The sequence below is a fragment of the Thunnus thynnus genome, chromosome 12, assembly GCF_963924715.1.
Source record: "Thunnus thynnus chromosome 12, fThuThy2.1, whole genome shotgun sequence".
Taxonomy (NCBI): domain Eukaryota; kingdom Metazoa; phylum Chordata; class Actinopteri; order Scombriformes; family Scombridae; genus Thunnus; species Thunnus thynnus.
In genome coordinates this window covers 16872678-16897015 of record NC_089528.1, presented here as the reverse complement: position 1 = coordinate 16897015, position 24338 = coordinate 16872678, and the positions used below count along the sequence as shown (strand labels likewise).

Below are 24338 nucleotides of genomic sequence, written 5' to 3'. Positions count from 1 at the left end.
ACATTTGATTGTCTTAACGTAAGCAATGATAAAGGGAAATGTCACTTTGGTGGCACTGGCAGTTATCAACTTTTGACAAATGGCTTTTTGTGTTCTGCAAAGTATGAAAAATGTGGTGACTGCACTTTATGTTTAGAGAACAGTGTTTCATAAAATGAGTTTCAGCAACTGAGAAAAACTGTAGTCTGTAGGGTGGCCACCGTGGCCAGAAACAGTGTTCCCAACTTTAAGTGACCTTTTTTTAAAAAAAAAAAAAAAAAGCATCTAGTGACACATCTAGCAACTTTTTGAACAGATCTTAACTCCACTACTTGAAGGGAGTTGCCAGTATTTCTCAGTGAATAAGAGCTCATGTGGGGCTATGTTGATTGCTGAATGCTCAGTGGGTGGGACAGAGCAGCAGTTCAGTGGAAAAATCATCAGCCAGAGTCGTAAATGAGCTGTGAATGTGTGTACCTAGTGACCAATCATTGATCCTAATTGTTTTTATTCTAAATGATTTACTATTTAAGTTTGATTTTGGGTTGTTTTTTTTTGTCAAAATAGACAACAGTGAATTTATTCCAGTGCATAATCATCTCTCTATTCATGATACTTCAGTTAAAGTTGAACAGCCCGCATAAAAGTTTCTTAATATTAGAGGTAGATTCAGATCCACACTGAGGAGCTGCTTGAAAAAAATAGCTAATGATATAGCTAGTTATAGTCAGTTTAGTTTAATTTAACTTAATTTTCTTTAGATTTTTTAAAATATTTTAAATGTAACTACGTCATGATGTCAGAGGTATGCAAATTAGCACGTTGCATCATCTAGCGAAATCCATCGACTTTTCCTGCAGGTTTTAGCTACTTCCCACTGTGGATGTATAAAGAGAACTGGATACAGGAAGAGCGCCGGGCTTTGAAGCAAATTTGACATAGCGGCCAAAACATGTAATTACAAAGTCAAAGGTTGTGCACACTGGCCCAAAAAGGCTTTTTCCCGTAGACTTACATTGTGAAAGAGACATCTGTAAATCAGCGGATACATTTTTTTGTGCATCACAACCCCGGCGAAATGACTTGTCTCACTATCAGAATTTGATCCATTTGGTCCAATCACATTTCAAAAGCCTAGAACAGCCGCACGATTGAATTGTTTTATCCCCATTCATGTTAGCCAGAGGGCTAAACCGGAAGTTTGACAAATATGAGGGTTTTTTGGGTTCTGCAAAGTATGAAAAATGTGGTGCTTGCACTTAATATTTAGAGAAAAGTGTTTCAGAAAATGGGTCTCAGCAATTGAGAAAAACTGTAACTTTATGTGCAGGGTGGCAGGAAATCCCAGCTACGCCCCTGCTTACACCCGTAGCCAAGAGCTCGGTCACATGACTGCTGCCAGCGGCTGTCAGCTGATTGAAATGATCATATTTCAGGTGTGAAGTTGTGTTGTGTAGTCTCAGCTCGGCTTAAACTGAACTAAAGTCTGCGAAGGTTCAGTGAATTAGTTGAAAATCCTTACCTGTAAGTGTGAAGTTGCTGTCTCATTATGTCATTCTAGTTAGTTAAGTTAACCAGCTAATTGATGTGCAGTTAGTACTTCAGCCCCACAGGTCGCCTGTTAAAACGCGTCGTAGCTTTTCAACAAAAAAAAAAACGTTTCCCATTGACACTCAAGCCAAAAACAAGTGAACAGGTTAAATAAACTGACAGACACGCCATGCCTATGGATTTATTGTTTAAGAATTAATTTTAGAGGGAGAAGCTAACTGTTTTTAGTGTGTCTTGAACAGATTTGACGTCAGTTTTTAATATTGGGCCACAGAAAGTTCAAGCGGTGATGGAGGCAGACACACTTGAGGAGCAGCTTCTCGTCTATGCTAAAGAGGGCAGTTGTTCTCATATACAGAGGCTCCTTCAGTTGAGGATTGACCAAAGCAGCTCTTTCAACATCAACTGCAGATGTAAGTGAAAAAAAAAAGAAAGATGCTACCATGCTAGCATATCTTCAGGTAGTTAGGAGAGTTCATTTTCCTCTGTAGCCAGGTCTAAAGCCAGTTCAGGATGGACACCTCTCCATCTGGCCTGTTATTTTGGACACAGGGATGTTGTGGAGGAGTTACTCAAGGTGAGACAGCTGTACAGTGGATGATTTGCACCTTGCTTTGTATATTGTGTTCAGTGGCTCTTTTGAAGTGTGTAATTTGAAACATATTCGCAGGCGGGTGCTGATGTGAATGTGCAGAATAACATGGGTGACACACCTCTACACAAATCAGCCTACACTGGAAGAAAGGTAAGGCGATTAAAAAAAATAGAGTTGCTTCCCTGTCAGCTCATGTATTATAAGGAGAGTTGCTGTCTCTTAACTTGTGGTGTGCCTTCTTCCAAACTACTGTCAGCTGGAATTACTATCACAGACTTTCACCACTGTGAGTGTGACAAGTGATGGTCAGATTTTTATATTTTCTTTATTTTGGCCCCTTAAGGAGATTGTTCTGCTGCTGCTGCGGTATGACGCCTGTGCCAACATAATCAATGGAACAGCTCAAATCCCTAAAGATGTCACAGACGATGATGAAATCATTACCATGCTGGAGGGTATGAAACGGTAGAGTAAAAAATGGCTAATGGCTTCTCATGACTTAAGATCAGGTGCTCTTGTTCTCATATATTGTTTGGTTTGTGCAGCTGCAGAAAGAAGGGAGGGGAGGCGGCGGCAGGAGAGGCTTCTAGACGCAAGCAGAGAGGGGGACATCTCCACTTTGTCTAAGCTGGTTAGCATCTGGCTCTTCTTTGAAATTTAGCGGAATAAAGTCCATTTCACTGCATTTTTCTTAATTTAATTATAATATTTCACACATAAATAATCATGCACATATTGGCAATTTAGATTGCCATTGTTAACCTGCACAAACTACATGATTACAGTTGTATTTGTCCATGTACTGGTTGCAAAAATCCTACATGCTTGATATAATAGGGTTTGAATGGTCTGAGGTTCTGTTGGTAGGTAGCAAGTCTAAAGTTTGGGAATCTTAAAACATTTGGCATAACTAAATCAAGGCCACGATAAGCCTATATAATGTAAAATGTGTTCATGGATTAAGGTAGATATAGTTCAGATATGTGTGAACAAGTTTTGATGCAGCTGGATGTGTAAATGTTCTCTCTTCTGCTTTTGTTAAGTTGTTTTCTCTGGTTCAACATTCTTAGCTCAGTGGAAAGGAGGCTGTGGACATTGACTGCAGGGACTCGGTGGGGAATACGCCCTTACACTGTGCTGCCTACAGAGGGCAGAAGCAGTGCATTATAAAGCTGCTGAAATCTGGAGCCAACCCGAGTATCAAGAACAACAATGGTACTGTATATTACAAAACATGTTCTCAAAATCACCTCATTACTCTGTTTTATCAGTGCAGTAATATTTAGTAGAATGGCATTTAACCAGTTAAACATTCATATGTACAGGTATGGTAAAGACTACATTCTGCTAGTTTTTTTTCTTTGTGGTGTCTAAAGGTGCATAATAATTTATTGTATGGCTGATTGTGTATCTGTGCAGAACAGACAGCACTGGACCTGGTCCGTACTGATGAACTGAAACAGATTCTAGCAGCCTATCAAAACAAGGTGAGGACAGAGAACAGTATCAGATATTATATACACATTTCTATTCACCTTTCATTCCTTTTGAAGTAGGTTTTTCCTTGGAAGGAGCCAATTACGGTACAGTAGCTTATTTTTTCAACATTCACTGTTAGTCTCTGTCTGACAGTTGTGCTATCCAGCTTGAGCTATCAACTCCACACCACACTAATATTAAATTAGGAATTTGACTCACAGTCCACAGAATGATTCCAAATTATTTTGGCGATCCTCTGGCATCTCTGCTAGCGCCACCATCAGGCCAAAATATAGCTAGGAAAATTCAAAACTCTGATGATCAGATTTCTGTGAAACAGGAGTTTCCCTGCATGTTTCCTAGAGGATTAAGCATTCCAAATTTGGGCACTCCATGACCTAATAAATGAATTTTTTTGTGCTGAAAATCAATACTTGGTTTCTACAGCCCCTTAGTCACAGATTAGATTTTTTTCATTTTAGGAAAAAGTGGACTTTGCTATCCTGCACCTGGCCCAAATATAGGGTGGGATGTGCACACAATTACCTTTCAGCATTTTCTCTCTCACTTTGGAGAAAAAAGCCTTGCAAGTCAGCAGTTCTTGCTCTTGCTTGGATGCCACATGAGCCTGGCATTGCTTTAATCCAGAGCATTGCATAGTCATCATGGCAAATGAAAAAAGGCTAAGCATAAAGCTGTTAAGCAAGTTAACAAATACTGTACAAATACTGTATATTAATCACCTTTCACAGTTTTTATTATAATTGAAAATAAAACCTCAATTGAGTTTTTTTTTTCCTAGGATGTGAGCAATGGAGTGCAGAAGATCGAAGGCCCTCTTTGGAAGGTACCCGGATGTTAAAGTGTGTTCTTGTCCTCTCTAAACAGGCCAGGAAATGTTATTGTTCAGTCCTCTCCACAGTTGGGGGTGCAGACTTCACCTTTTTCCTGTGGATTTAAACACAGTATAATCATTAGATACATAAATGAAGTACAGATCCTTCATTCGTTATTATTCAGTACTACAAAAGTTTAAAGTACATATTGCGTTCTCCCCGTCTACACATGATATATTTATACATATCATTGACTTTTGCTACATAGTTTATCTGTTGTTGACTTCTATGTGTCTCTGACAGAGTTCACGCTTTCTGGGATGGCGATCTCACTGGGTGGTACTTGAGGATGGCACTCTCTCCTGGTACCCCAGACAGTGAGATAACTTTTTCTGTTTGCAGTTCTCTAAAGCTAAAAGTATATACTATTATTTATTTATTTATTTATTTATTTATTCTTATTTTCCCCAGGTAATTCTTCTTTGAGATGGAGTCTGCTTCTTTTTTTTTTAGTTTAGCAAGCATACAGTGAAAACTGGAGCTTAAACAGCGATTACTGAATTGTCTTAATTCTGTATATTATGTGCCAGGAGTGTGATGCCTGAAGGCTTTTGTCAATGTGCTCTTCCATCTGTTTCTTTTTCCAGGGCTGATGCACAGGCTGGTGTCCGGAAACAGGGCTGTAAGTCTCTAACACAAGCCTACTGCATGGTAGGTAGTAGAGATTACAGACTCCATGTAACCAATTGACCTTTTCATGACCACTAAATGTTGTTGTCAGATGTTTCAGTTGTGATCACATTCAACTTGTAACATGATGGTGTTCGACATCTAGTGCAGTGAGCATTGCTGTAAGTGAGTTTTATTTATTTATGTATTTTTTTGTCATTCCAGGTCAAACCATGGGATCATTGCGTCTTCATGCTCAGGTGCTTTGATGACACTGTACTTTATTTTAAGGTCTCCTCAAAGACAGATTCAATGGCAACAAGAAAAGTGAGATGAGATTCACCTTTACCCCCAACCCCCCCTTAACAAATTGACTGATTTGTCTTAATGTATCTGCACAAGTAGACACATACTAAATGTTACTGGTATTTGTCCTCTTAGAGATGGTTGGACGCTTTTGAGGCACACACATCCTATAGCACTTACCACTGCACCCAGCAACACATTACTGATGACGGTGATGGTGGCACGGCAGTGGGGAGTTTGACACAAGTCCTTCAGGTAAGATTAAGCTCAAAACTTGTAAGGTAAGGTAAAAAAGTATCATGCAACAGAAAGTAACTACTGCTTTTCAGTGCTTATATGTGCTTAATGCATCACTGTTCAAGTGCTTCTCTTTTCCTGTCCTCTTTCAGGCTGCCAGTGCTTGCCAGCTGAAATTGGAGAGTGAGGTGTCAATATTTTTATCTATGGTGAAGAATGAGGAGAATAATGGTGAGAGCTTTTCTACTGTCCAAACCCAATTCTAATACCAGTGCTGGAAAAATAATTTGATTAGTTGACAGAAAATTAATCTTTTAATCAATAAACCATTTAAGTCATTTATTATTGCGCCGTTGTTAGGTTCTCAGTTGTGAAGATCTGCTGCTTTTCTCTGTTTTCTGTCACTACTTATTGAAAATGTTTAGACTGTTATTTAGAAAGACTAGCAATTTGAAGACACCAGCATGGGCTTTAGTAATTTTGGGGTATGTCTTTACAGATTTTTGGCAATTTGTAGACCAAATTGTTATTTGTAAAGATAATTTCTAATGCAAATAATAAAGTAGAGTTTCAGCTCTATTTTATGCTATTGTAAACAGTCTAAGTTAATATGAATCTACACTGAGAATAGGTTATTTTTCCTTGTCTCAAGTATTGGCTGCCCCTCTTCTACTGAAAGCCAAAGAGACCAGTGAGCTCTCCAGTGAAACCTGTGCTGCTCTCCATCTCTGCCTTGAACTGCTGACAAAACACGAGGAGGTGGGGTAATATTTTCATCTTTTTAATCAAGTCGATTAGGATGTACAAGGCTGAGCAAACTAAGAAACACGATGCAGTAGATTTATACTGTCACACATAATTAAATGCAGTCAGAACCATCAAAAAGTGTTCACTGAATGTTGCAGGACAAATGTCTTTGAAATCTGACTTTAAAGTTTAATGTAGTAATATCAAATCTTTTCCAGTCCTGCACCTGATGTAATTATTTTGAGCTTACTGAGCATGTATGAATCTTCATCTCATTGATTCCTTCCTACATGCTCCCCCATGTGCTGTGCTCCTATTGGCTGATTGAATTATATTGAAGGTTACAAAATCCTCAAGCCCCTCCCCCTTACATTAGCTCTTTCATACCAATCAGCTTTGAAGTTTGCCTGTGCACGCGTGTGTTTCCCTGTCCACCTGTCCTAGTGGCTGTGCTGTGCCCTTGAGGGTAACAATGTAACGGTGTGGCATGTGTGTAGGAAGGACACAGGCAAGATCCGCTTTTATGCTTAGGTCTGCATTCAGCTTGCAGATCAGTGTAGAGACACACACACACACACACACACACACACACACACACCCCCTTGGACTTGGATCCACACACTGCCGCTCTAGGGAAAGGCTGTGCATTGAGCGAGGGAACTCAAGCGCGTGTGTATTCACGGGCTCAGCTGGAGATACATGCATTCAACCTCACACACTGAGAATACACGCTCGCAGGCATACTTCCACATGGTGGAGCATCCAAACACAGGAGAAGGAAGAGACAGGGACGACACTCTCATCCAGCATCTGCACAGGTACAAATATAACAGTTAGATTCTCTGATTTTTCTCTTGTCATTTTTTTCAGATGAACAACGGGATATGTTTGCAGTGGGCTGGTCCCAGTTTTGCATAGATTCATCCTGGTGATTTAAGAGTTGGGTCTAAAGCGCTGGCATAAGCAGCTATTCATCAATATGCGGAGGTCATTTCTATGGATTTAATGATCTTAATTCAGAGTGTGAGATTGAGCATGTTCAAAGTGGTACTGAATGCTACATCGCTCTGATCAGCTTTTAATGTCATGAATTAAGTCAAAGTAGAACATGGAGAGAGACTACTTTACATAGATTAGGTTGCATTGATGACTTCTTTTACATGGTGATATTTAAAGTTAAGCTTTTGAGATAAGAAAAATTTGAATTTGCCCATTTGAACACAACAGTTGCTCTTTTGTATTTCATTTTACTGTATCACCTAGACTTAAGAACTGAGAGATCATATATTGGTCTTTTTTTTTTTTGTCATCGCCTATTAATTTTAATTTGCTGAGACTGTTTCTGGTGATTGTTGATTACAGTATAGTATGTGCCTCAGCTTTCTGACTGGAAACTTCTGGAAAAACAGGAATTAAGATTAACTTCATATGGAGACACAACTAACAAATCCTGTGTATACGTGTGTGGTTTTGTATAAGTTGAAGATATCTAAATTCATTTTTTATCAGATACAATAAAACTCTTCTTTGGGAATCAGTTGGATATAATACTGCTAGGGCTGCGTATCGTTTAAAAAATTACAATAACAGTACCGATACCAGTACCAATACCCTTAAAGTGATACCAATACCAATAGAGTACTTCATTGGATACTCATCATGCGAATGGAAGCATTCAGTTGTGTAAAATGTTACCACTCCTCCCCATCCAAATGATTTTTATTTAATAGAAGAACGCTTGCAGTGATTGGCTGCGAGCAAAACCATACAAATTGGCTTTTTTTCCCCCTAGATCTGGGTACAAAAATGATCGAATGCACGTATTGTTTGACTGGAGAAGTTTCGATACTACTTGGTACTGGGTTATTTCAGTCGATACCCTAAAGGTATTGAGTACCGATACCCAGCCCTAAATACTGCACAACGATTCCCAAGTGCAGCATGTTTATACAGCGATGCGTGCATTGCGAAACCACATTATCTGATGTATGAATTGGCAACAGCTGCTGTCCTATCACAAGGAATAACTCAGCGTTGTTATCACAGGACATTTATCTCGGTCTCAACACCGAAGAAGCACCGAAAAAGTCATAACCGTGTACGCTGAATTAATTTCTGACAACCAGATTGTGTTATAGTAAGGAAATGTCTGAACAAGCATGTTACATCCACCCCTCTCATGCTAAGCCGCTGCTACTATGTGTACTAACTGGATTATATTTCCTACAAGTGCTGAGATTGGCTGTATCAGGCGGTATTAACTCTAATTCCACCATCCCATTGTCCTGCCACAGATGCCTCTGTGGCTGCCACTTCCACATGCCTTCTACAGTACATAACGTAAAGTCATCACGTGCTTTATTTTCCCTTGACATGCAGGCAGATGTGTAAGAGAGGGGCTTGATTCACAGCTCAAAGGGTTTTGCTGCAATTACGATATTCCCCCTTCAGCGGAGTAGATGTGGTCTGACCCACTTCAGCAGCTGCTGCAGGACTAGTCCGCTAAGTATATGTGCTAAGTATGCGAGTAAAAATGCTACATTTAAACAGTACATGCAGGGCACAGTATGGCTGGTTAGTGACCACATGGCATTTAAAAGTAGAGATGTTTGTGCTGCTAACTTTGCCTCTACGCAAAAACACCATCATGAAGATTGAACTGCAAATAGACAGTCCTGGGCAGAAACCTGGGGGTGGGGGTGGGGGGGGGGGGGTTGTGACAGTGAGTCTCAATACACACAACACAAATTTATTAGCCTCAACCTCTCTTTGTATTTCTCAGACAGCAGGATTCCACACCTGTCAAGAAAACAAATGGAGGCTTACGGCAAGCAACCACTTAGCGGTGACACACAGATAAGCAGATCTGTCAGTTTGTATCACTGTGAAGACAGGAGAATGGCAGCATAGTATTTTTTTTTTTCTCTCTCTCTCTCTCTCTGTCTCTGCAGTTATTCATAAATTTTTGTCGATGGACTGTAAGAACTCGGATTGCCCTTCAAACCCCTGGGGATTAGAGATAACACAAAGTGCCGTTTGACCTTTACTTCAACCATCACCACATGGGTTACTGACCTACTGACTGTCATCTCTCACCCAGGAGAGACTCACTAGGCACTGGCTAAATGTTTCTGTAGGTTCTGCACTGACCTCCCTCTTCTTGTGTCTTATAAGACCTCTAATAGAAACCTGATATTTAACCTTGCCTTTTGAGATTTTGACCTTTTTTTTTAAGCCAAGAGTGCATATGGTATAGGTAGGTACTTGGCAGTATTTCTGTGTAATGGTTACTGCATCTTTTGGTGTCCATTCACATCACACTTGAATAAAATGTATGTTTTTATTGCTTAACTCCCAGCCACCGTGCATTCATGTACAGGTTGGTATAGAGTTAACATTGCAGAGTGCTGTACCGAGCTATAATAGATTTGCCTCTGAGATTTACTTTTCCCTTCAGCCAGGAAAGCAAATTTTTTAGAGCAAAGTAAAAGCATTATTCTTTGGGGTGTTGGCCGAGGAGAAGCATCCCTCCCAGGCTTCAACAACAACTACAGCACACAGCCTCAGCGGAGCTTAAAATAGCGCTGTTTGTGCTCAGGCGAGAGGATGCAGTGAGAGCGAAAAGAGCTGGCTCGGATAGTTACACAACAAAGTGTTCTGTTCCTGGACGGGCTCTTTGACAAGTCTTTGGGACAGGAAGTGTTAACAGACACACAGCGAGCTTATTTACTTTACACCATATATTTATAAAGAAGCTTGAATTAACTGGTACCTTGCAAGAAGAATCTTTTTATGGAGTTTTTTTTATGCATTTATTATATGGCAAGTTGTTCTTATTAGCCAATGCCTCAGTGTGTGTTTGCTGCCGTTGTTTGGAAGCACATTAGAGGCCATATTTTGGCAAATAGGCAGATAGTCCCAGTGCAGGCATTTTAGAACAGTAGGATAAATATAGATACTGGATTTTACTGAAATTGCTTTCCATCGCTTTTAACTTAATTAATCAATTAATCCAGTCAAAAACATGACTGAATGTAAAAATGTTTTTTCCTGTATCTGTATCGAGGGACAGAACAATAGAGATTTGTATGCTTCTCACATATGATTCACCCATACCGTATATTCCCATACAGAACATGGCCTAAAGGGGCTGAACAGAACAGACAGTATAGCAAGTGTGATGACAGCAAGTGTGAAAGTATTAAATTTATCCTTGACTGTAGGTGTCAGACAGCTGTTGAACCTCGTGTGAAAGAAGCCGCTTATGAGCGTCTTTCACACTTGCAGAAAAAAACTGTAGATATTCTACATACATATAGAGTCCACGTTGTGCTGTTTTTACAAACATGCAGGGTTAAACGTCCATATAAAATGATCATGGATATCTTGAGTGTGGTTGTGTCAGATGTGAGTATTTGTGGAAACGGGGTGATACGCGGCACAGTCGTGAATGCGTCAGTTCATATAAACTTAATGTAGCTCGAAACATTCTAATCAGAGGTGTTTTATGGCTCTCTGTTGCAGAGAGTTACGATCATCATGTTGTTGCAATCATCCCCACCTTTATGACTGTGTGTGTGTGTATATGTGGAAGTTTTGCTGAGTCAAGTCTGAGTCACAAAAGAAATCAGGTGCTCATTTATAGATTTCGTTAATGTAGCCTATTTACATTATAAGCCCTCAACTGGAGTTGGAGGAGCTCAGACTGACTATGTGCTTATTGGAATCGATCAATACGCATTTTAAATGGCTAGATCGGCAGCTTTTGAAGTTTGCTGATCAGAAAAATCAAATCAGCAAATAAGTAAATATGTCACTCAGTGTTTTCACTGCCAGATCTCCACCACACAGGAATCTGAAGCAGTCTAACCTCCCATGGAATACCTTGAATAACTTTCACCTATAGTACATATAATATATATTATACATGGTCTTACAGTATGATTTTAAAAAGCCTTATCAAAATGAGTACTTAAAAAAAACCACAGACACTAAAATGTATTTGACATTTGTTACTTGAATGGCAATGTCACTACATGAAAACCTTGAGTAGAATCATGACTTAAAATTTCACATAATTTTTTTTTTTTTTTTTTGGCCTTGCTGATCACATATCTTCATGTTAACCACAAAAATATTGTGTCCATGATGGCTATAGCCACATAACAGAAAGGGAAATTAGTAAACCACAGCTGCAGTCAATGAATTATAACCCACGTTGACAGGTGTTTCTTTGTGCATAGCTGCACATACAGTGCTTCAGTCAGTATAAGAGATGAGGCTGGACTTTTCATCTTTAATAGAAGACGCTGCACTTGCTTTGTAGTCTCAGATTTACAGTGTGATTTACAAGCTCCTGTTTCTCTTCCTCAAGGTGACTTCCTCATGGATTTTTCAAACTGGAGGTTGCTCCATTTTTTTTAATGATCTGTGCGCTTTCTTTACTTTTGTGAATGCATCTTTCTCTGTGTTTATAATATTTATAAATGCATTTAATTAGTAAGTTGAGTATAAAAATGTTCTTAAATAAATTAAATTAATTATAATTTTACTTGTTGTTAATGCTAGTATCTTATACTAAAGCGTTTTTGGCAGCGACTGTGGATTTTTTTTTTTTTTTAGTTGCCTGTCTTCTGTTCGGATACAGAAGGACGGATCACAGCGGCACTAGACAATAGGAAACACTGATCTGGTTGGTTTGGCCCACAGTGGCCTGGCTCGGGTTGCTCTGAAGGGACACTTAATCCTGGGTTACAGAGCTCTCAGAGACTGGGGTGTTTGGTTCCGACTGGAGGAAACCAGATCTGTGGGCAGGATTAGAACAATGACCCGCCGTCAGAACCACAAAGACGCACACAACCGCGGTCACCACAGAAGCAAATCAATACCTTCATATCAGTCAAACCTTCACTGTCACATATTTGCCAGCAACACAGGCTGTACTGTACACAATCAAAAATGTTGGATCAGAATAAAGTATGTGAGCGTATTTTCTTCATAATCTGTACCTTGTCTGTGGTGTGTGTCTGTTGTGTGTCTGGTGGGCCTGTGTTTCCAGGTTTGGAGCCTGAAGTTAGAGCAGGAGGTGGAGAAGAACAAAGCTCTGACAGAGGCCCTGCAGACTTTGGCAACTGAACACCACGAACTCAAGCAGTCCCTGTGTAAGAGCAGGAGGTTGTCCACCCTCAGTACCCTCACTGAAGATGACTTCTATGACGCTTTGTCAGGTCAGCAGCCCCCAGCTGGACAACTGAGACCAGTATATCAGTATAGTACAGTGGATCTTGTTTTTCATTCAGATTCTTAGCCTGGTCATTATCTTCTCCCGTCATTTTCCGCTTTTACTAATTGTGCACTTAAGGTGATAGTGACATAAATGCATTGTTCATTGGGCTGTGCTCATTCCTCCCATTGTCTTAAAGGTACTCTGTGTTTTTACATGCAGATTCCTGTTTTGTTTGTATCACGCAGGCAACGTAATACCCATTCCTGCTGTCTGTTTCACACTATTCTAACAATTGGCCATTCATGGCAGGAAAGTGAAAAGACGTAATGTGATGTGCCACCAACACAAGGGAGACAAAGAATGCAAACCTGTAAACATGGATGCAATCAACGCACAATTTAAGATAGTTTAAAGGGGAAATATTAGGGTCTTTGTGATTTTCTGTTTATATTTATATACTGTTATGATGGCAGATATCTATGCTTAACATGGTCAATATTCCAAAACTTGGAAGGTGGAGGTGAACATATGCAGAAATGCTCCCTGCAAGTCAAAAACCCAGGCTTTAACCTGCTCCGATAGCTTTGTTTATGACAGTTTTTTTCTACCTTGCCGGTGTTGTCGTGCATGCCCATAAATGGCCACCCGTTCCGTAGCCTTTGTTGCTAAGGTTGTCGTTAAAGAGATTTCCATGTGTTGTTTGCGTCGTCCACTCTCACATTTCGGATCAGATTTCATCTCGAGCATGTGTGAATGTATTTGAGAAGTTGACATTTTGAGTAAAGAAAAAGGAGTACTCCTATAGTTTGTTGCATGGTTTGTTGACGAAGCCTCCGGAGCCAGCAAGTCTCCCGAGGGGCAGCTGATAAATCAGAACAGAGCGCGCTCCTCAGGAGGGACGCCTTAAAGAGACAGGAGTTAAAACGGCCTGTTTCAGACAGAGGCTGCATAGAGAGTCAGTATAAGATAAATAAGGACTTTGAGTTTTTTTGAGCTGTAAATAATACAGATATTCCTGTAGAGCCCCAGATTAAAAATATAGACCTGTAAATGTGTATAATACAGCATGTCCCCTTTAAAAATTGGCTTTGCAAATGTTTAGAAGAGGAAGGAAAATGGAAGGAAATGCTTTCAACACATTTGGCAGTCCTGATACACACAGCAGCGCACTTTGGTGAGTAATACTGAATGCACTCATAACTTTGTTTACAACAAAACTCCACAGAGCAACTTAAAGAATTGTACCACACATTTATATACTTGTGTCGGATTAAACACTAGCAGCACATCTTGTTTCAGCATCATACAGTTTTCAGTTCACACTCTCAGAATAATAAGCATTGTTAAGAAATACAGCTGTACTCTGTGTGTGTGTGGGTGTGGGTGTGACTTAGCTTACTTTCAGGAACAAACACCAGACTTGCACAGCTTGTGCAATTGGGGACAAAAGCTGCACCCTCAATTGGTAAAAAGCTGATTTTTGGTCAGTGGTTATGGTTGGGGTTAGGGTAAGTCTGTGTAAATTCCCCAAAAGTGACCTAGGTAAATGTATTTGTGTGTGTCTCTGTTACTTCACTGGGACCTTTTCCTGTATAAACACTGACCTTGTCAGTACCAGTAGTCCTCATGGGGAGCAAAACGACATTTCTGAGGTACTGGTTAAAGTTAGGGGTAAGGTGTGAATTCAGGTTAGGTTAAGGTTAGAGTAAAGCATTCATTTGTTAAGGTTAGGGTTTGGGTTAGGCCGTCCACAGTGAATGGAAGTCAGCGCAATATCCTGACAAAGACAGCTGCGCAAACTGTGTGTGTGCGCGCGCGTGCGTCGTTGTACTCAATGACACTCAGTCTATCGGCATTCTGTCTCAGAGATTTCCCTGACAACACTGCAAATGTCCTCTTCTCTTATACTCAAAGGTAATGAGAAAGTGATTAGCTGGAAATTTTTTTTTTTTTTTTTTTGCTTTAGGTTTTCAAGTTCAATTCATCAGTAGTTAGAAGACAGTATTTGACAATGGTTACTGCACTGAATGTTAACAATGTAGAGTATTTGCATCAGAAACATGTCTGAGGTAAAGGAAAAAAAAAAAATGGATCGCACAAACTTTGCCAAAAGCCTCACTACAGGGATTATGTACAGTAGACTTTCACCTACAACATGTTTGTGTACTGTAGAGCAATCTCTCTCAGGGATTGTTGCATTATTCATAGATAGCCCTGAGTTATCTACTGGCCAGCGACACTCCACCCATGAGACTTAAAACTCTGCTCAGTATATGAGAATTTTCACATGCTGAGCTGAGGGTGATCACATGTCTTTGTTTATATAGAAACATAGTGTTGTATCTGACACCACATTTAACACAGTACAGCCATGCAGCTGTTATGTCTAAAAATGATCATTTCTGATCTCATGATTCAAATACAGGTACGTGTACTAATTAACACTTACCAGCATATACGCTCCTCCTTCATAGGGTGTACAAACACCGCACTGTTTTCCCCACCTTTTGTGTATGTGACAGTACCTGTAATGTCACTGAAAGTGCAGGCTTGGGGAGGAGTATCATCCAGCAAGCTCAGAGCAAACAATGTTGGAGGAAATGTAGCCTCTGCATGGCCTCTCATTGGAACACAATCCTCAGGTGGGGTTTGGCTGACAGCAGGGACGGGGAGGGGGGGGGGGGGTTGGAGAGGAACTCAAGCAGAAGCGCTTATTTGCGGACAGTATACGGACGAGGCTGCAGAGCTGGCGCTTTCTGAGCCAGCCACTCGAAACCTGTGTGTGTGTGTGTGCGTGTGAGTGTTTGGCATGACCCGGCATCTGCCCCCTGTCATCATCCCACAGAGTCGGAGTCGGAGCTCTCTGTGAGCGGCTTCCTGTCTGTGGCCAGTCACTCCTGTGAAGAGGACGAGGGGAGAGACACCCCCCTTCGCAGCAGCCTCCGCCATACCAACGCACTCAGGGGGCCTACCGGAATGTCAGGGGAGGGTAACCATAGCAACCAACCAGCCCAGCACAATGGCGTCAAGAAGCACAGGTGGGACACGTTCCAGTTATGATGTCATGCTCGTTTATTGGTTTAAATGATGGAAAAGAGACCGGTTGAAATGGAAAGATGGTCCTGCTGAGTGCTCTACAGACAACCTGTTTAGATTATCATAGCTGGTAGCAGGATTCAGTAATTTGACTTTTGACTGCAAAAGTTAATACATTGATGATCAACTGTAATATTGTACATGTGACCTCTTAGCATGCATAACTTTGGCAGGTTGCAGACCTCAATCAGCAAGAAGTCAGGCAGGTAAATGGCAGAGTAGGTGTAATGAGATACCACCTTTCCTCTCCGGTCTGTTATTGTAGTCAGGTGTTTTTGTTTGAGTCAAACCCACAGAGAATAGTCCCGTTTTGTTTTTCCTGACAGATCAAACTCTCCAAGCGAACAATCAGCTTTGCTCTTAGTGTTTTGGTGCCTTGTTCCGTGAAGATCGGACAATCTCTTTCATTTCCATAGATGCTGAATTCTGGCTTGGCCTCTCTTCCTTAATCCAACAAGTGATCCATGAATAATTTAGCATGTGCTGGCTCAGAGACAGAGTTGGAGGAAAGGGGACTGGCTTGACTAGCTGTGTGTGCATATTTGTGCGCGTGTGTGTGTGTGTGTGTTGTGCATTAAAGATTTAAGAGGTGTCTGTTTATTTGGAATTACTCCTGTCATTCAAACATACATCTGGCCCTGCTCGCCTGTAGACGAGCCCAAGTTTAGATGTTTAAGATTTCACTCTTAACCTTCCTATGATGACATTCTAACATTAATTATGTTAAAAAAAAAACAAATTGTTTAACTTTGAATTAAGACCACAATAATACAGCAGCTTAGATAACTTATTTTCATGTATGCAATAATAATTTTGAAGTCCATGTTTCAGCAGCCTCCTCTAAACGAAGCAGTTCTGCTTAAGAAATTGATTTTACATATATTTTAGAAAAGCTGACACATGGTAAAGAGGATTTCTGACCATATTTCTAATCTAAATGGGGAAACATTTTCTGTAAAATTGGAGTACTTCATCAGCAAGGTAGATACGTAGATAGTAAATATGATTTACCTTAGAAAATAGATGACCATTTATCATGGCTCAGTCTTTAAGAAAGTCTAATGAAAGGAATCCTCTGTGCAAAAATGTATTTTGGAGCAAAGGCTGGTGGAGCACAAACTAGGCCAGAAGTATAGTCTACCATGCATCACTGCTCTGCTCATCCTACAGATGGAGCAAACCCCCGCCCTCTTCCCCTCTGTTTATTTAGCTGAAGTAATGGCTTTTATTTGTGTAGTTGCTTCAGCACTCATTTCTAAACAAGGACACCATCTGCCTCCAGCCAGAATACCTGTAAAACAGTCCACACTACAGTTGCCAGCATGACTGGAAGATAAACTCAGTTAAAAACAAGACTGAATTTAGCGAAGCAGTAAAGGCGAAGAAAGAGTAGGAAAATGGCTGCATGCGTACAAGTTACGTCATAATTCTCAACGGTGTGGAAATTCTGTTATTAAAAATGAGAACTGTTTTTGAGCCGAGCTTAATGTGTAAAAAGAACAATTTAAGGAGTGCATCTTATTAGCAGTCTTAAAAACCAACACACATACACACACACACACACACACACACGCGCAGTTGCACATCCATTCATGGGTATTGCATGAGGCTTGACTAGACCAGCTGAAAGCTCATTAGCTTACAGGTGTCAGATTACATTGTTCCCAAATGGTGGGTCAAGCTATGCTGTCTACTGTGTAGCTTTTAGATGGTGTAAATTCATATTATTATGTAGGCAAAATAATTATTTTAATGAATAGCTTTTCTTAAAAGTCACAAGTATTAGAATTTGTACTCAGTGCCATATTTGTAAATTAAGTATGACGGAAACCAGGTCACATGCTCTAAAGGATTCAGTGTTTGCCTGCTATGAATTGCACACTGTGCAAAAAGAAGAAAAATTGAATGATTTCTCATTAATGTAGTTTAAAATGAACTGCATTAAGATAGTTTTTATGTCACAAGATATGTGCACAAACAGAAATATTCTATTTGTTTATGTATTTGTTTTATAGTTGACAGTCTCTCTCTCTCTCTCTCTCTCTCTCTCTCTCTCTCTCTCTCTCTCTCTCTCTCTCTCTCTCTATACTGCTGTACCATAGAACATCTCTACCGGCTCCCATGTTCTCCAGGAATGACGTCAGCATCTGGAGTATCTTGAAAAAATGCATCGGCATGGTGAGAACAGACAGACCTCAGACAGATTCACCCTTTTAAGAAAATAAATGCTGACTTGAGATTTATTATTATTATTTTTTTTTTTTTTTTAAAGCAGTCTTGTTAAATAAGGACTGAACTTGAGTAAAAAGTTGGGTATTGGCAATGAATCAGTTTTGCACTTCATTACATTTTTGGAAGCGTTAGAAGTAATAGTCATTAGTATCTGTGTCCAAAAGTCCTAAGGGATCTCAGTCCTCGCAGCTGCTGCCTGGATTTAATTACATTTAATAATGTCTATTAATGTTTTATTCCCCAATTAACTGTGGTGTGGCTAATGATTCCTGCATACGCAATTCAGTGGGCAGACAGATAGATATATGTACTGTCAATACACACACTTACAGGGTATGCTGTTGAATAGTGCCTTTATGTGGTGGTTGAGTTAAGATAATATCTCGTAATTTCTCACCACATCTTTAAAAAAATTTTTTATCGTAAACCACTGCAGTAGCTCTGTGTGTGCATATCAAGTAAAAACTGATTTCTCCTGTGGCCTTACACTAGGCTGAGATATTACAGTTAAATGTTAGAAGACAAAGAACAGTGTCAATTTGTAACACCACTAAAACATGCATGCACGCACATGAACATCTCACACACCCAAGACAATGTATCATTTGTGGCATTATAGTATTTGCATGTATACAAACACATTATTTAACAGATTTATATATTATATATCAACTTTGTAAGGACAAGATTCATTGCAGCTATTTTTTTTATCCAATTGCATGTGTTTCCTCACAGTTCCTTTCATCTTCCTCATCTCCTCTTTCAGGAACTGTCAAAGATTGCCATGCCTGTGGTATTTAATGAGCCTCTCAGCTTCCTCCAGCGGCTAACAGAATACATGGAGCACACCTACCTCATCCACCAGGCCAATGCTACAACAGACTCTGTCGAGAGGATGAAGGTACCACAATGCCCATGTTTACTTTCTTAAATAAAAACAGAGATAGAAATCTGAGGACTAATTTGCAAAATTACATGTCAGTTGTTTCTAATTTGAGGTCTGATTCAAGATTGTAATCTCATTCAAGACATTCAGTAGAGTTCTGTAATTAAATTTTGTGCTATCAGCGTCTTGTGGAATATAACAGTGTTGAGCTATAATGGAATTGACTAAATTTCCTATCATTATCAAATATTTAATTAGTTACTTATAATCAGGTCATCATAAGTCAATGCTTTGTAGTGTGTTGCAGCATTTGCTGTGTCAGCTGTAGCATCACAGTGGGAGAGGACTGGGAAGCCCTTCAACCCACTACTGGGGGAGACATATGAGCTCATCAGGTACGACAGCGGACTCATGAGTACATTAAATGCACAAATGTGGTCATCAGAAAACAAAACATTTTGCATTTAGTAAAGATGTACTTTTTTAGTAGACTTCCCTGCAGCACCAACTGTGTCTTTGTTCTCCATCAGAGATGATTTGGGCTTTAGGTGGGTGTCAGAGCAAGTAAGCCATCACCCTCCAGTCAGTGCCTTTCACGCTCAGGGCCTCAAGGAGGACTTTGTCTTCCATGGTTCCATCTATCCCAAACTCAAGTTTTGGGGTAAGAGCATAGAAGCAGAGCCCAAGGGAATCATCACACTGGAGCTGCCCAAGTGAGTGCAAGGTCTTAACCTCTTAACATCCACCAGGTCGCTGGCAACCTGCTTTAGCCAGTTGTAAGCGGCTTAGCATCACACAGTTATGAGTAAAAGCAATTGGCACAATTTGGCCACTTGGAGACGTTTTGGAGAAGTTTGGGGACACACCAGTGACACCACAAACTAAAAAGTCCTTAGCTCCCATAAGATTAGACCCAAAGGTCTGGATACAGATTTGCTTGTGATTTGCATAGTTCTGGCTTAAACCATGTCCTAGTTATTGTTATTCAAAATATGACTCATTATAGATAAGGACCAAAAACACTTTTTTGAGCCATATTTGAATTGATGTAGTTTTGGTTGTGTTTTAGCTACATGCTAAAGCACATTTCCAGAAACTAGAAGATGATACCTTTTCAAATGAGCCTAATACATGCATTTTGGCCTCATAGTTCTTCTGTTATAAGCTTTTCCATTTGGGTATGCCAAATGCTGATTCCTTTTTAGATAGTGTCATGCTTTGTTACTTTTGTCTTTACCTTTTACTTCTTTGTCTCTACAGATATAATGAAGCCTACACTTGGACAAACCCCACCTGTTGTGTCCACAATATCATTGTTGGTCAGCTTTGGATTGAGCAGTACGGCACCGTGGAAGTGATCAATCACAAGTAATAGAAACACCCATCTTTTTGTGCTGCTTGGAGCATGAATATCTTTCTTTCTGCGCTCTGCAGTGAAGTGTTGATCTACTTTAAGATCTAGCTTATTGATCATGGGAGCAGAACTGGGACAGTCGCCATTAGAATAGAAGAGAGTGAGCAGGATAATTAATGTTTGAAAGCTTCAACTCGCAGAAGGCGAACAATGAAAGAGAATTGGTAAACAGTCTGTCATTTTGTGGCAGGACCGGAGAGAGATGCAACATGACGTTCAAACCCTGTGGCATCTTTGGTAAGGAGCTCCATAAAGTGGAAGGATACATCCTAGATAAAAGGTATCGTCTTCCTGTAATTAATGATTTCATTTTTTATCTAATGTTCAGTATTGCCTGAAAGTAATGAGTGAATCTGTCATAAATTACCATGTTGTCAGTTACTTTGTCACCTAACAAGACCGTTTATTTCAGTGTTTTAGTTAATATCATCAGAACAGTAATCCTCAGAGATGATGTATCAAAAGTCAAAGACATCTAAAGCTGTTTTATTATTACATCTGTTCTTTGTATGCTCGCAGCAAAAAGAAGCTCTGTGCAATGTATGGCAAATGGACCGAATGCCTATACACAGTAGACCCCGCTACCTTCGATGCCCACAAAAAGTCAGACAGAAAGAATTCAGAGGATAAAAAAGGCAAACGGGTATTACATTTTACTGCGTTCAAAGTCACCTGTGTTCTGTCTCCATTTGGTTCAAGTTAAACTTAAGTGTATGTGTTGTGTGCCTCTGGCCTCAGAGCAGTGTGGATGAGGAGCCAGAAGAGATGCCTCCACCTGATGCTGAGACGGTCCAGGTCATCCCAGGCAGTGAGCTCATCTGGAAGATAACGCCTCGACCAGACAACTCAGCCAAGGTAGGAGGGGACAGAAGGGGCAGAGGACGATTCATTTCAAAAATGAAAAATACTTTAAACAGACAACGCAATGATGAGAAGCAACAAAATGATGATACTTTCAAAGTTGAAATTTTGTGCTAATTTTATTCTCTGTTGCAGTTTTATGCATTCTCCTCATTCGCCATGCAGTTAAATGAGCTAGAGAAGAGCATGGAGGGAGTTATTCCACCCACAGACAGTCGCCTCAGACCTGACATTAGCGCCATGGAGAATGGAGATATAGGTATGACCATATTCAAGTAAAAGTGAAGACATATTTTCAGCTAAATTTAATTACTATAGAATGGCCCATTCTGTTGTGATATTTCTTATTGGATCATTATTAATGTGAAAGTAACATTTTACTGTTGCAACTGGTGGAGATGGAGCTTTTAACTACTTTATATACTGTTGAGCAGTTAAATCTGTAACAGTGGAAAAACCCTGGTCTTACAAAAGACAATTCAGGCTATAATTTGGTCCTAAGAACCTTATCTGTTTAAAACAAATGAAAAAAAAATCAGTTAGTGCAGAAAAGGTTATTATTTTTTTGGTTTTTAATTTAAATGAACCTGTCTGAATAACTGACTGTATCTTGAAACAAAGTATGAGGCATGTTGCTGCACTAGAATTGTGAAAATGAAACTTGATTGTAGAAAATACTTGAAACAAACTGATTTGCCTTGGAAAAAAAAAGCTGGATTATCCTTACTGCACTGGTGGATTTTCTCTCATGTTGAATAAGGGATTGGGACTCAGTTATAGACTAAAAAGCCTTGATAAGAAGGAGACTTTTGCACCGAACGTATGCATCATAATTTAAAAGGTGATCATATGTTTGTTATGTAACTTGTACAGTACATGAATAAATGTTCTGAGCGACTTTCCATCACAGTGCCACACTAGCTTTATTCCATCTCTTGCAATATTCAGTTTCCTGTATCTATGTCTTACAGATCTGGCAAGTGCAGAGAAGAAAAGACTTGAGGAAAAACAGAGAATGGCCCGGAAAAATCGCAACAAATCAACAGAGGAATGGAAAAACAGGTTAGTCACTGAGAAATGTGATCTAATGTCGCTGCTCCAGTTTCAGGCCTGTTTTACTAACTGCCTCCCTGTTGTCTGTGTTACCAACTATGCCGTCCACTTTATTATAATTGAGAAGGAACACTGCACTCGGACCAAGGTTTGGTTCAAGGCTTTGCTTTCTTGCTGTTGTTTGCTCTGGTGTGAATTGCTGCACTACACCACCCTCCTCAGGACAAAATGCAGAACTGCATGTTATTTTTAATTTAAAGTATATATCAGACACAGGCACTCATGAAGAAACTGGTGTTTGACATTGGATGTTTGGTTTGAACAAGGAAGACAAACAACCACATTAGCAGAATCACATCAGGATCCTGTAAAACAAGAAAACCTTTTTTCCAGTTGAACAAAGCAGTGTGATGCTTTTTGTGTGTGTTTTGATTCAGCTGTGATTTTTTTTTTTTTCTCTATTAACTCCTAGCGCTGCATTTATATTGAATCATCTCATTGTTAAAATTCCACAGGTGGTTTCAGCAAGGACCCAACCCTTACACCAAAGCTCAGGACTGGATCTACTTGAAAGGCTACTGGGACAGGAACTACACTCAGCTGCCCGACATCTACTAATAAGTAGAAACACACAGATAACATACACATGGATACATATATAAATATATTTACAACCTTTGAGCTTTATCTGCTGGACTGGGGGTTATATCAGGTCACTGGGAAATTGAAAGACAAACAATCCATGTAAAGAAGCTGATACAGAACAGAAGATCGGCTATTGAGTTCAATTTGAAAAAACATGCTTAAAAATTGTCTTTAAGCTGTCAAAAGCCCATAAAACGCTGAATGAACCAAGAACTATATATTCTTTAATAGACCTGTGTGAACAATAAAGCACAAAAGCTATTTTTTTTCTTATTTATTGTGGTTCTTGGCCACATAAGTATGGTATAGACATGTATTGGAAAAAATAGAATGTATTTTACATATATTTCATGTTAGATGGAGTGTTTAAACAGCAACCTCAGTTTTATTGTGTGTAGTTTGTCCAGAATTCCTGCTGGTTATGAAAACTCTTCCTCATCAGCTTCATTGCAGACACACAGTGGTGATGCCGCCAGACACGGCTACAATGGAGTGCATGATGCAGTACAAGCTCACTGATCAGGAATCTTAAATCCTACTTGTGCATACATTATGTGGTGCAAAGTATTAAAATAGACCATTTGGATAAATTTGCCTTTGTTCTTGCATCCAAGTACAATGAGAGTTGTAAGATAACTAAAGTTTAACTGGATGTGTTCAAAATTTGCCCGATTGCAATCGATTGTAAACTCATGTCTAGGAGTTTCCCTGCATCCCTGTTTCTCTGCAAAGATGATGGCAAGTAAAATGTTACCATATCAGATCAATACTACAACAATAACATTTTTGTATAATAAAATAAATGTCAAAAATATCAAACCCTCAACTACTTACTGTATAGATGTGTATAGAGATGAAAACCGTTGCACATGTCTACCTGATTGTAGACGCAGTAGCACTTTTTTCTGATAGCTACAGTATACTGAAGCAGGGACGCTGCCCTGCCCATATAGATTTGTGTGTGCGTGTGAATAAAGGTCTTGCCATAGCCAAGTATGACTAGATATTCCTAGTGCTGTACGCATAAATCTCACCGAAAGTTTCAATAATTGCATGTGCATCTCTATAACTATGCAAGCCTTACCTCTTTCACCATCAAGCACTGAATATTTCTCATGTTGTGGATAGCTATAGGTTAGTTTTTTTTCTGTTATGTCACTCTTTGGCTATCAAAACAGAATTTCTATTGTTGCTAAATAAAAGCTTAAGTATAATTGAACATCCTTGGTTTTGTGTCATTGTCCTTTTAATCTTAAGAAAACTTGTTGCACAAGCCATATTGCTCGGTACCTTCTACCCCTCCACTTTGTCTACCATGGGCTATGACTTGCCTCGTTATACCCCCAGCAACCAGTCTTTCATAAACCCTGTCTTGACCCTCCTAATTTAGGGATTCTGTGTTTGCAGACAAAATTGATCCACAGACTCTTAGGGGTCAGGAAAAATTCAGGTTGAAAAATCCTGGATATACATGCACTACCCTTTTTTTAATGTGTGAATTGAATCAGTCTAATATCAGGCCATGA

At 39.7% G+C, this 24338-nt stretch overlaps 1 protein-coding gene across 11 annotated transcripts; it reads left to right on the top strand.

Annotated features, from left to right (window-relative positions):
- Positions 1-1286: 1286 nt before the first annotated feature.
- On the top strand, positions 1287-24031 carry LOC137194236 (oxysterol-binding protein-related protein 1-like). 11 transcript variants are annotated; one of them, XM_067605931.1, is made up of 29 exons: positions 1287-1415; positions 1805-1943; positions 2022-2107; positions 2201-2275; positions 2469-2580; positions 2671-2756; positions 3196-3340; positions 3545-3612; positions 4407-4451; positions 4744-4817; positions 5088-5151; positions 5335-5436; positions 5551-5670; positions 5805-5883; positions 6305-6411; positions 12458-12626; positions 13728-13799; positions 15471-15663; positions 17824-17899; positions 18720-18854; positions 19137-19234; positions 19370-19552; positions 20100-20207; positions 20444-20533; positions 20773-20896; positions 20992-21108; positions 21250-21373; positions 22086-22176; positions 22683-24031. In XM_067605931.1, the coding sequence occupies exons 1-29, from the start codon at positions 1302-1304 to the stop codon at positions 22783-22785; spliced, it is 3099 nt and encodes a 1032-aa protein (XP_067462032.1). In that variant the 5' UTR covers positions 1287-1301; the 3' UTR covers positions 22786-24031. The 11 variants fall into 11 exon arrangements, with proteins under 11 accessions (XP_067462032.1, XP_067462033.1, XP_067462037.1 ...); XM_067605936.1 differs by having other exon boundaries at positions 1399-1415; positions 1773-1943; XM_067605933.1 differs by having other exon boundaries at positions 1413-1503; positions 1773-1943.
- Positions 24032-24338: the final 307 nt, after the last annotated feature.